At 40.1% G+C, this 12,607-nt stretch overlaps 1 protein-coding gene across 3 annotated transcripts; it reads right to left on the bottom strand.

The window, feature by feature from the left end:
* Positions 1 to 2,402: 2,402 nt before the first annotated feature.
* apool (apolipoprotein O-like) lies at positions 2,403 to 12,060 on the bottom strand. Of its 3 annotated transcripts, XM_042493902.1 has the most exons (12): positions 12,006 to 12,060; positions 10,556 to 10,654; positions 10,338 to 10,463; positions 9,796 to 9,850; positions 9,233 to 9,331; positions 7,473 to 7,564; positions 7,258 to 7,374; positions 6,290 to 6,503; positions 6,013 to 6,188; positions 5,568 to 5,982; positions 4,400 to 4,543; positions 2,403 to 3,072 (listed from the first exon to the last, which is right to left on the bottom strand). In XM_042493902.1, exons 1-12 carry the CDS (start codon positions 12,015 to 12,017, stop codon positions 2,984 to 2,986), a joined length of 1,638 nt encoding a protein of 545 aa, XP_042349836.1. In that variant the 5' UTR covers positions 12,018 to 12,060; the 3' UTR covers positions 2,403 to 2,983. The 3 variants fall into 3 exon arrangements, with proteins under 3 accessions (XP_042349836.1, XP_042349835.1, XP_042349837.1); XM_042493901.1 differs by having other exon boundaries at positions 5,568 to 6,188; XM_042493903.1 differs by having other exon boundaries at positions 5,568 to 6,188; positions 6,383 to 6,503.
* Positions 12,061 to 12,607: the final 547 nt, after the last annotated feature.

Below are 12,607 nucleotides of genomic sequence, written 5' to 3'. Positions count from 1 at the left end.
TGTGTGTTTACTTGACAGTGGGGGTCTCCCTCGTCAGCCGGATCCTGGGAAGATAACCACTGCAGACCATAGCCATCCATAAAGTCCTTGGTGGAAAATCCAGCCCATGGGGGTGAAAGGTGAGAGGTCAGGGTTTTGAGCTCTGCTTCCTCTCTGCTAGTCAAGAAAAAAATGTGAGAAAGCTCTGAACAACATGATTGAGTCGGATCTGACATTGCTAATGGGAAAGTATCCAAAGCTCCTGCTTGTGTGGGATGCTGTGGGAAGGGAGGGGGGGAGGGGGTTGGGGGGGGTCCATATGTATAGGGGGCCCTAGAGAGAGGTGAGATGAGGCTATATTTAGCGTCACATCTTGCCTCCATCACTGGCCCCCGCGCTTACAGCAACAAGATGTCCATGAGAGAAGAAAGGACTGCACAGATTTCCAGCATTCCCACTCTCTCCATTCTGTTCTATTTTGAACTGAGTCAATATGTTCCATGTGTTTTTTTGTTCACGCTGTCGGTGGATAATGAATCCAGGACACTGAGTTGTTCCTGGAGGATTTTTTTTAAAATCAGAACATTTGGCAGTGCTTGTCGAAAAAAAAAAGCAACAAAAAAAAAAGCACAGTCACACCGGCCCACAAGTCCCTGAACCCCACGACTCAAAGCAGCAGCACAAACTGTCGCTCCGATGCCACAGGAAGCCTGGTTCCCATATTTGTTTTTCTCCATGTATAACAGAAAGAATGATGAGCAAATATTGATGTCCACTTGATCCAACATCTTCCTTTTTTACTTATTTTTTGTTAAACACATATGTGAGCATGTATTGCACAAAACCACACACTGACACAGAGTCCCAGGGGTCATGACTCTCGTCGACCTCATGCAGAGTTTATGAGGTTCAGGGAGCTCCAGTTCCTCTGAGGAGCCGTAAAGAAGCCATAAAGATGTCAACCGATAGCCTGGTCCCGCAGTACAGACTGTGTGCTCACACAAATAAGCAAAAACATGTGGCACCAAAAACGCTTAAAAGTATGCACGACATTCCCAGTGTCAGAGCACACATTTGTTGCTCAAACCATCAGAGCTCCTCAACATCATCATTACCAGTGGATATGTGTCCACTGGTATTAATGATGTACACGTCAATTGTTTTATCTTAATGAATTGAATATCCCAGCTTTTGTTTTAGGAAACAATGACATTTCACTTGGGATCTGATTGAAGAGCCCTTTCACAATGCGTACTAGACTGACCAAGAAAGCAGTTCTCATTTCGTTTGTTTTAGAGTATGAGTCACTGTTATTACTGGGCTCACCAAGAACATCTGGGAACCACGGATGTCTGTACAATTTCTATTTGCCAAATAACCCCGTAGATGTTGAGATATTTCCCAAAATAAGGGGAAATTTGTAGGTTTCATCCTCTGGGGGCCATCAGTGTCTCTGTGATATTTAATGGCAAATCAAAATTTGTTGAGAAATTTCAGTCTGGACTTAAGTTGTAGACTGACCAACAGACATTGTATCTGTCAAAATGCAAAAGAAAATCCATTAGTTACTATTAGTTTTGCTCATTTTAAAACGATGTTTTAAGAAATGGTTGAAAGACAGATAGTTGTGTTGTTATTAAGGTCTGATAATGCCTCTGTTAACATGGGGGCACTAGTCTGTGCTAAAACGTCGAAAACATGCAAAGTGACAGGAGGTTTGGCTCAGTGGGTAAATCGGCAGTTAGTGTGCCTGAGGTTGGTGGTTAAAGTCTTATCTGGGACAGGTGACTTTTGAAGACTGCTGTCCAAAGCACAGAGCTAAAGGGAACATCAAAAACCTAACGTTTTAAAAATAATTTTCTAAATCAACTAATTTTTGGCAAGTTGGTATTGTTTTTTTCCCCATGTTTTAAAAGAATTCAAAGCAATTTTCTCATGGTTCAAAAGTTAAAATTCTTGTAAAAGGTGTCTGGACAAAGCATAAGAAAAGTGTTCTGGTAACCATTAGCTGCAGAAACAAGCAGGTTTAATGGTTAACCTGATGAGAAAAGGTTTTGTTGATGTGATTTAGGACTGATTGAAGATTAAGTTAATCTCCTGCTGAGCTGTAAATTGTGTGTTGATTAATAAAATGTCCTTAATTTCTGAAGGTTTGTTCTGGTTGCAAAAAAAAAATGATGTTGTTGGTTTTAGGAAGGAGCCTTTATGTGTCAGATTTGAATTGTCAAGCTTTAGGATAGAAGGCAAACTTCGTTTGCAATGTTATGATGTATGTAAGAAGTTATGTGTTTATCTGACAAATTTTTCACCACGATGACTATATTTTTCTTGTAAGTTAGTGTTCCTAGGCCTTCTTGAGCATGACAGTAATTAACACAACGTACTAATACTGACAAGCAATTAGTAGTTATTAAAGCAAAAGATAAAATCATGAAAAATATAGATTTATTTTTTGGTTCTAAACAACTGAGGACATGGACATTTTTCGATGTGATCAAAAGGAAAAGCACTAGTCCATCTTGTAACCATTAGCTGCACATGTGCAGTATTTTTAACATACCAACACAGTGGGCTAAATTACAATAAATAAAAGCACCATGCACTCATGACTGTGAAAGCTGTCGCCCATAAAGCCAATAGTTGTTAAATGACACAAACGGAGAGAAAAATTCACAATCTGCCATCTGTGAATAAAGATTTGTAAACAGTTGTGGGTGTATTTTTTTCCACGTTTCTGTCCTTCTGAGCAGCCCGACTCAGTTCTGTGTATGGGAATTCACTGCTCTGCTGCAACAAAGCAAATGCACTTGGACCTTTTCTGTGGAAATATACATGATGTGGGCCGAAGAAATGAGAATGGAAATGTTGATTAAAGACTTCCTAACTCTGCTTGCTTGCAAAACGGCCTATTTACACTGCATAACGACACAGTGTTTGTGTATCTGAATAAGATGCGAGATGGCAGTGTGGGAATGAGCCTTCTCCTACGGACGGCTGTAGTGTCTCAGCTGCGTGTGCTGTACAGGTCTTCATCCTCGGGGCTAGACTGGCCAAAGTCCATCAGAGCAGGGTCTGGCTTGAAACTGGTGCCCCCTGGAGGACAAGAGGAGGAATGCAACAAAATCTCAGCCACAACCACAAAAATATAACATGTTAAAACTGCAACCGATTAAACTGTTCCACTCTTAAAATAAATGAATCAGTAGCATAAAACAAAACTCCTAACCCAAATTAGAAGCAACGAAAGATAAACCAGGGTCAAAGCCACAGTCTTACTGTGATCACACAAGATTAGTGAACCAGTGGTCAGTGCAACTGCCACAGCTTTTTAAAAACAAACCCAAAAGACATTTCTAGAATAAGTTAAATTCAATGTGATCTGCATGTGTCTGCAGGGATCTTTGCATGTGTTTTCCTGTGAGACTGACGTTATTTAGTGCAAAAAGATTCTGTTATCATTTTTCTTTTTAAAAACAGTAGAATTAAGTATTATTAATATAGGATCACTGCATAGTAAAGTTAATCCTTTGAAACCTGGTTCGACATCATTCATTTTCCTGTGCTGCATTCAGATGCCTCACACAAGCCATTTAACCCTTTGAAACCTAAGCAAACTGATTTGATTTCTTTCAAAAACATGGGGAAAAGGCAATGACAAACTTGGCAAGAAATGTCCAACAAATTGCAAGAAATTAATATAAGATGACAAAAAAACAACCTGAAATTTAGCATTAAAAAAGGGGAAGAATTTACCAACAAAAGCAAAAATTAGAAAATGTATAGAAAAATATGTTTATAATCGTTATAATTATGTATTTAACATTATGTTAAAATGATACACCTAATTTTTTTTTGCATTTTTTCCAGTTGTTGCACTTTTTCATGTTTTTTTTCTTTTTTTCCAAGTAATTTTCTTGTAACTTTTTAGTAAAGTTTCTTGCTGTTTTGGGGAGATTGGAAAATTTACTCAAGTTTTGAAGGGTTAAAGGGAGACTGTCTAATCATTAAGAGCACAAGTTTTTCACGCTGCGTAAACCCAAATGTTGACTTTGGTAGCATTTCATCAGATTCCTCTCAGGATTTATTTGGTGGATATTATTCTTCGCTCTCTAACAGAAGAATCCCTCTGGTTATGATTCAGTAAACAGCTTGCAGAACTCCTTCACTCCTCAGTCTGTCAGAGCTGGCTTGTGTCGCAAGAAAATTCAGTGGAAACTGACAAAAGCATTAACAAAGGTTAGCTTATCACGTCTGGAGAATTAACCCTACACTTACTGACAAGCACAGGAGCCGAAACATTGAAATGCCGTGCAGGTAATTCTCAGAAGAGAAGCAGTGTGTGAATCAGTGTGCTCTAGTTAGTCAGTGCTCAACTCTTGAACCGGCGCAGCAGTGGAGGTGCAGCAGGGGTTCTCAGTACCTTTGTTGTTTTCTGCTGCAGGCTGTTGAGGAGGAGGTGGTGTGAGTGTAGGGGTTGGTGTCTCCTCCACAGCAGTAACCTGCAGTGGGTGAGCTAACTCAGGTTGAGCAGCAGGTTCGGGCTCGGCTGATTCAACAGCTGGCTCTGTGGAGAAGTCGAAATACAACAGAGAGTGTGCAGCAGAGATATGAGGGCATGTGTCTCCACTTTTATGGGCGCTGCAGTGACTTCATACTAATATTATTAATAGAAATAACATTAAGAGAGTTCTCCTTTGGCAGTTTATACTAAACCTGCATCGACTGGTCCTACTAAGAAGCAACAAAAGAGATGCAAATAAAGCTTTTATGAACTTCATTTCAAACTTTTATACAATCATGTTTACTGAGGAACTTTGAACTGAACCATCATCCATTTTACACATAATTTCATACTTAAAAGCTACGGTTAATAACTTTTATAATGATGACTTTTGTAATATTATTATATTATATTATATTTATCATAACTGTCACTATACTTAGAAGGACAACAACCAATCAGAGTCAAAAAGTCTCTAACACAGTCAATTACTGCTCGTGAACTGCAGACAAACTGCTAAACTGGGCGACATTAATCACATATATATCAAAATTCTCACCTCGAATGTTTTCATAAACACATTCAATGTAGTGTTTAGCTGTAAAATAAGAACGTTTCTGACCTGGCCGCCAAACAGTCAAACTAAACCAAGGCACCACCCACTAGCAAGGCAACAAACTGTCTTATTTTACAGCTAAACAGTCACGAAAATATGTTTCTGAAAACATTTGAAGGGAGAAAAAGCGGTAACAGAATACTGATACATATTTGATCAGTGCTGCCTTATTAACAGACAGTCCTCAGTCGAGACTGATACAATAGACTGCTGGATTAGAGACTCTCTCTTTGATTGGTGCTTTTCCTTCAGTTGCTTAGGATTCTTGTAAATGCCATCCCAGGAGGATGAAGAGCATGATTTTGTCCACAGATTATGTTCCTTCATGTAACATTGTCAGTATATAGTGACAGTTTCAGCAAATATGACAAAAAGTTATTTTATGAAGTTACCAACTGTAGCTTTAAGTAGTTCCTTTATACTAATGCTCTCTCTGGTCTTTGATATTATGAGACACAATATCTATGGTACCTGCTGGCTTGTCTGAGGCCTCTGGAGGAGCTGGTTCTGCAGGGGAATGAACAGCCTCCACTGGAGCAGCCTCCTCTGGAGCAGCCTCCGCTGGAGCAGCCTCCTCTGGAGCAGCCTCCGCTGGAGCAGCCTCCACTGGAGCAGACTCCTCTGGAGCAGACTCCTCTGGAGCAGCCTCTGCTGGAGCAGCCTCCACTGGAGCAGCCTCCTCTGGAGCAGCCTCCTCTGGAGCAGCCTCCTCTGGTGCAGCCTCCGCTGGAGCAGCCTCCTCTGGTGCAGCCTCCGCTGGTGCAGACTCGGCTGGTGCAGCCTCCGCTGGTGCAGACTCGGCTGGTGCAGCCTCCGCTGGTGCAGACTCGGCTGGTGCAGCCTCTGCTGACACGGCCTCTACTGGTGCAGCCTCCACTGGTGCAGCCTCCTCTGGTGCAGACTCTACTGGTGCAGCCTCCTCTGGTGCAGACTCTACTGGTGTAGACTCTATCGTCTCGGGTTCAGAGCTTGGTGTGGGCTTGGCTGGTGCTTGTTTAATGTCTGAAGGCTCCTCAGTTGCTACAGGTGCAGATATTTCCTCTGAGGTTGTGGTGACTTCTGTCTCTGCTGGCACTGATTGTGGCACTGGGTCTGGACAGGAGAGGAAATACAGCAAACCATCAGTGGAAGCCTTTATGTGATTGTGCTTGCAGACAGAGAAACAAGCAGACAGAGATCAATATCTATGAAACCTGTGTTGGTCTCTGTGGGGGTCTGGTCAGGGGATATCTGTGTGATTGTTACTGATGACACCTCCTCTGTTTTGACAGCGACAGCAGGCTCACCAGGGAGAGAAACAGACTCCGCTGATTTCACCTCTGTCTCTGGGACTGCAGAGCCCTGAGGTGAGCCGTGTTTGGTGAAGCTGGACTCCTGACCTACTGCAGACTCTGGATTTGGCACTGTCTACCAACATGTGGATAAAGAATAAGAGACAGTTTAACCAAGACTTGCACACATTATTCTACATCAGATTATTATGAATTTCACATTATGATTAATTACTCTAAAACAGTATTTAATCTATGAACAGAATAAAGCACTATAGTTTTCTTGAACATTTCAGTTCCAATAGGTTAGATTTATTACATTGACTATAGGGAAAAAATATGTAATTGCTTATATTAACATTTTCTATTTTAGGCATTTTGCTAATACTGTGAGGTGACTGTGGAGATTAAAATCAGTCAAAGCATTCACTTCGAAATTACTGAACTCTGAAAGCAACCAAAACATATGACGCACAAAGAGCAAAGCAGCAGTAACAATACAAGCATCATCAAAGGGCGAAGTGCTGGGAAAGGAAATGGTATACAACCTATTCAGAGGTAGGAGGGATTTTTTGAGAAAGTAAAAACTGAAGAGTGAGAAATCATTCAGTGGGAAGGGAGTTACCATTATATGGGCTGAACTGCTGTTTTGGTTTTAGTCACGCAGTAATAAAGGCCATACTTTTTTTCTTTTTTAGATTATTTTTCGGAGGATTTTCCCTTTTATTTTATTTGATACGACAGACAGCGTGAAAGCACATAGCCTCTGCACATGGGGCACCCACTCAACCAGGTAACCTCCTGGATGCCCCGGGGACTTCAGTACTTTCTATTTAAAACTAACTGGTTACATCTGTTTATGATAATCATAATAAATCTCGTCTGTTCACCTCTGGTTGTGAAGCAGCAACCTCCTTGGCGACGGGCTCCTGAGGCTTGGACGCGAGCAGGGAAGACACAGCAGCGCTGCTCCACTGTCCTACAGCATACACCTTCTTACCTGTCACCTTGGATTCACAAAAAAACAAATATAATGTTGATAAACTCTGACAATAAGAAGATATTTGCATTAACAAGAGGTCAGCATTGGTGTGAGAAGTGTTACCTTAAACACAGCCACTGTCTGAGCCGGGTAGCACACTGACGCTCCTGCACTCATCAGGCCCAGCGGAACAGCTAGCCTCTTGAATTGAGAGCCTGAAATTAAGTTTACAATGAAAAATGGGAATCAATCTAACTTTGTACAGATGAAATATTGGAGCAAAACTTCTTGGCCTGCTGTATTGAAAAATGCCATTGAGATGACAGAGAGACCCCACAGAGACACACAGAGAGTAAGATAAAAAAACCAAAGAGTGGTGATAAAACTGAAACAGAAACTTATTTCCCCTCGTTTCTTATGTGCCGTAGCATCTTCTTTGTGTCTCTGTGGTTTAGCAGTGAGGTTTTGGGGACCTGAATGGCAAACTGCGGTCTGCAAATATTGATAATCTGTGTCAGCTGTCTCTTATTACCAAGTCAACCTCAGGTTAAATGTGCTTCAGGTAAAATGGTATCATGCAAGCACCTGCTGTATGAAAGGGATGATGTTTTTTAAAAAGTGCCTGAGTTTATGTGCTAAATGTATGCTATATATACAAGGTATGTATTATGTCATTTTATATTTACACATCTGCATTCATGGGATGATACATCCAAAATATGAGAACAATCTTAACACAAACACCATGTACCATTTTAGTATGCACAGCTGTTACATTACCACATAACTGCATAGCAAATGTCCTTCTGCTATAAAGCCACTGTGCTAACTTGCATGTTGTATATCGCAAGGGACTCGTGGCAGATCATTTTTTACTACTTCAAAATATCCTGTTTCAACACTGATACATCTAAATACTACATGGCAATTCTTATAGAGCCATGTATTATTTTCCAGAATATGATGGTACAAATGGGAATATTAATGGTTGCCCAGTAAAAGAAATACTTTATCATGCAATTTATAAAATGATGATGGTTTCTGATGCTTAAAGGGACAGTTCAACCCCAAATCAATATATTTTGTCTTACCTGTAGTAGTACTAAAGTAGTAGTAATAAATTAAGTAGTAAATTAACATGTCCACCTTCTCTTTGTTAAATGGAACTAGATAGCACTTGGCTTGTGGTGCTCAAATGTCAAAAAATACGCAGCACAGACCTTGTGAGCATTTTCAGTTAGGAACTATTTTCTTTCCATCAAACTACATCCCCCAACGGTATCACAGCACAAATGGAAGTGTGCATCTGCTGCTAGCTCACCTAGCAGCGCTGAGCTAGCTGATGTTACAGCTCATTGTCAGGAGGACACCATCAATATTTTTTGTGCTTTGTTCTGCACTGTGACATGATCTGCAGGTCAGTGAAAGAAACTGCTCACAGTAAGGTACATACGTGCATTATCTTGGGTAGCCAGTACATAATTTCTGAAGGAAGACATTGCGGTTGAGGTTTGAAATATATATATATAGCTTTGAGGACCACAGGCCAAGTGTTATCTAGATCCATAATATTTGAGAAAGGGCGGTCATCTCTACAGTCGATACCTTCAACACTCTGCAACTCACAACAGAACAAATTAAACTGATAAACAGCGCTACATGTAGGGGAAAAATATGTATTTTTGACTTTGAGGTGAATTATCCCTTTAAATATTGTGACATGACCTATATACTGTTACATTTCAAAAAGTTTAGCTGTGGATTATTTATTATACTTGTAATACTGTTGTGTGCACAAGTAAATATATTAAAAGATGATGAGAAAAAAACTATTGCCAGCAGGCCTTAAGTGTTTGTGATATAGTGACTGATGATCGGGTTACCTTTCCGTGTCAAGAACATGCCGATCAGGCCAGCCATGGTGATGGTGCCAAATCTGGGTAGAAAACCTGGTGGAGGGTCTTTTAAGTAATAGTACACATCTGGAAAAACACAAGAGGAAAGTAAACATGATTTAAAAAAAAAAAAACATTCCTTCAATTTTCTCTCATCTGAACTTATTGTTCACCTTCTGCTCATAATATGCTACACAAGTAGTTGTGACAGTGAGAGAGGTAGCATGAATAGTAATAATATTAATTAATATTATGTGCAGCATTTCTCACATATTTTCTGAGGTTGGTAACATAACAAACATAGTACTAATGTCACACTGCAGTACAGTGAATTATGTGTATTTTTTTTAATCTAATCTTACATACTGTAACATCAATACACGAAAAAGTAATATAATAAGTGCCATTAATAAACGGCTTATATACAGTGGGATTTGATTTTCTGGTGTCAGTAGAAACACATGAGTTGAGGGCAACAAAAGGTGCATTTTGAGTTTCAGGGAAAAAGAATGTTACAGTGTGACACCTTAAGGTACTAAGTGTTGACTCACCCTCTCCTGCATGGTATAGATTAACACTTGTGGTTTTCACAGAGACACAGGCACCCTGCAGAGAACAGAGGACAAAGCTGAACACCGCTATAACCGAGTCAGTGTGAAGTGCCCCCCCCCACACACACACAACCGTCTTTCACAGTATCAAACTGCCAAATCTCATCGCAAACCTTGCAGCTGCTGAGTTAACTGCATGAACTCTATTTCCTGTCTGACTCCTGAACTTTTGCTGCTTGCAAAATGGTACCTTCACAGAGCACTCGCAGCACGTAGGATTGTGCTTTGTGACCACACACAAGAGGAACAAAAATCAGGACTGGAAAACTCACACTGCAGCTGCAAGATAAGACCTCTGCGTTGTGTTTTAGTGTTTTGTTCCATTTATATAACACGTATTTACATCCGTTACATGGTTGCTGTTTTGGGGTTTTAGGTGTTAGACAGGATGGAAAAGTATGAGTTAATGTTGCAGCAGGTGTCTGTAAACTGTAATATGTTCTCATGTATCACTGTAAATACACACTGCTCAATATAAATACCTTAACAGCCTGGACAAATGGTAGTATGCTCTCTCTCGCTGTAGTTAACCCATGCTGAATAACACCCGGCGTCTCTGGAACAAACTGGGCCTGAGCGGACTGTGGCAGCGGGTTGTAGATGTTCAGCTGGAGACAGAGGCAGAGTCAGCATGTTCTGTAACTGTGCAACATGAACGTTATCTCATATCAGATCTGCTGACGTTTTGGGACAAACATACCTTTTCTCGAGTAACCAGTCCATCAGTGGGCACTTCGCTTACTGTATACACTCGGATGGAGGCTATGCCAATCACCGTCGGGACGGCCACCATCACCACCTAGTTCACAATAAAAGTACAACAACTTAAGTATTTGTACGCTAATAGCAACAACACAGACAGACACTACACACTGATAGACAGATGAGTCTTGTGGGTCCGTAGTAGAGGGAGCAGATAATTTATATATGTAAAAATAGCAAAACAACAATGTAAAAATACGCCATTGAAAGTAAAAGTCCTGTCTGTCTAAACCCTGATTTTTTCTGGCACTAAGATGACCAAAGCTGGAATGTTTGTGAAAAGTTGATGTGATTAAGTTTGTCTATTTTGCTGTTATGAAAGACTAAAAGAGAAGAAAGGAACGTTTGTTAGTTAGTACTTTTGTGATTTTTTTCTTTTTCCAATGCCAGACAGTAGATGCCTTGGTGAGTGATCCATGAAGTCTTACACAGTCTTACACAATGATAATGTGATAATGTAGGATGCTTTTGTTGTTTTGATCCATTTACTTTACTTTTAGTGTTGTATGAAAATGTGCATGTTGGACTCTGGTTTTAGCTTGTTCTGAATTTATAGTGATTTTATGTGCATAACTGTTTGCATGAGACAATAATTTAAAAAAAAAAATCATTAATTCATTTATATTGTCACTGAAAAAAGTGTACAACTTTGAGAATGACAGCTTATGAAAGCATCAACAGTACTCATCATGCAAATGTGCTACTTTCCCAATGTTATGGTTATTTTTATCGACTATTATTTTTGAAGCATGAACAGTAGCTGTATTTTAACGTGGCAATATGTTCAAATAGGTGTACAGTTAAGCACTTTAAACTATAAAATGCGTAACATTATGAAACTGTACTTAAAACAGCGCTTAAGTTACTGTATTTAGCTACTGATGACCACTTATTCAGACATACTCTATAGAAGTGACATTAGTTAGCGTATATAACAGCCACGGTGTTTGTAAGTTACTTACAGTACATGTTTATTAGCACTGAGTTATGCCCATAACTCACAACCGCCTCCAACTAAGCTAGCTAACGCCAACTGTAATGTTACATCTAGCGGTTAATACTGTCTGTATTGGCAAACGAAGCCAGATTTGACAAATATCAGCTGTTACACATTCTTAAAATATAATCACTAGAGTGAGCAAAGCTTGAACTGCTGTCAGCTAACGAAGTCAAACGCTGTCTTGTTAGCACTGACTCATTGAGCGAGGCTAGCTCAGTACACCCGCAGCTGTTAGCAGTGCTAATGTCGTGCAGCATAGCGTTAATTGTCATTAAAGCTGCGGTCTGTTTAAGTTTATATTAACGGCTCCAGGACAGTTGACGTTACTTTTACACCCAGACATTCATTAAACATATACTTTAACCAAGAAGAAATGACAAGCAATCACCTTGGCCGCCATGACAGCGCTCCTCCTCCTTCTTCTTGGGCTCTGCAGCTTCAACACACGGTCACCTACCGCCACCTGCTGGACTGAAGAGGAACCTGCAACAGTTCACATACGAGGTTCACACAGTGTTCTCCAGACTGTTGTTTTAGGATGAGCATGCATGAAATTAAAATGCAAAATATTAGATTTTGTTTTTGTTAACATACCAAACTCAAATATCCAATGATTAAACTGATACAGGAGGACAACTGTCCAGGAGCCCCAGACCCCAAAGGGTTCCTAAAGCTCCTGGTTCACAGCAATCCTTTTTTTTTTGTAATTTAATTATTCCAAATTTGTTAAGGATTGGGTACAACTTCAACACAATTCTTAACTGAGGTAAATCTGATATTATTACTGGTCTGGTATTATTAAAAATTCTTTTGCTCCTGAGTCTGTCAACCTATTAAATCAGAGTATGGCCTCTAAGTAGCCTGAGTGTATCTGAGGCAAACATTGATTGTAATAGAAAATGAGTATTATGTTGCACTGCATCCACTTTTTTGGAATGTCTGTGGGGATTTGTAGCGTTTATTATATGATTTTGTTGTTTGGTTAAGTGT

The sequence above is a fragment of the Plectropomus leopardus genome, chromosome 9, assembly GCF_008729295.1.
Source record: "Plectropomus leopardus isolate mb chromosome 9, YSFRI_Pleo_2.0, whole genome shotgun sequence".
NCBI lineage: Eukaryota > Metazoa > Chordata > Actinopteri > Perciformes > Serranidae > Plectropomus > Plectropomus leopardus.
This window is presented reverse-complemented; position numbering and strand designations above follow the sequence as displayed.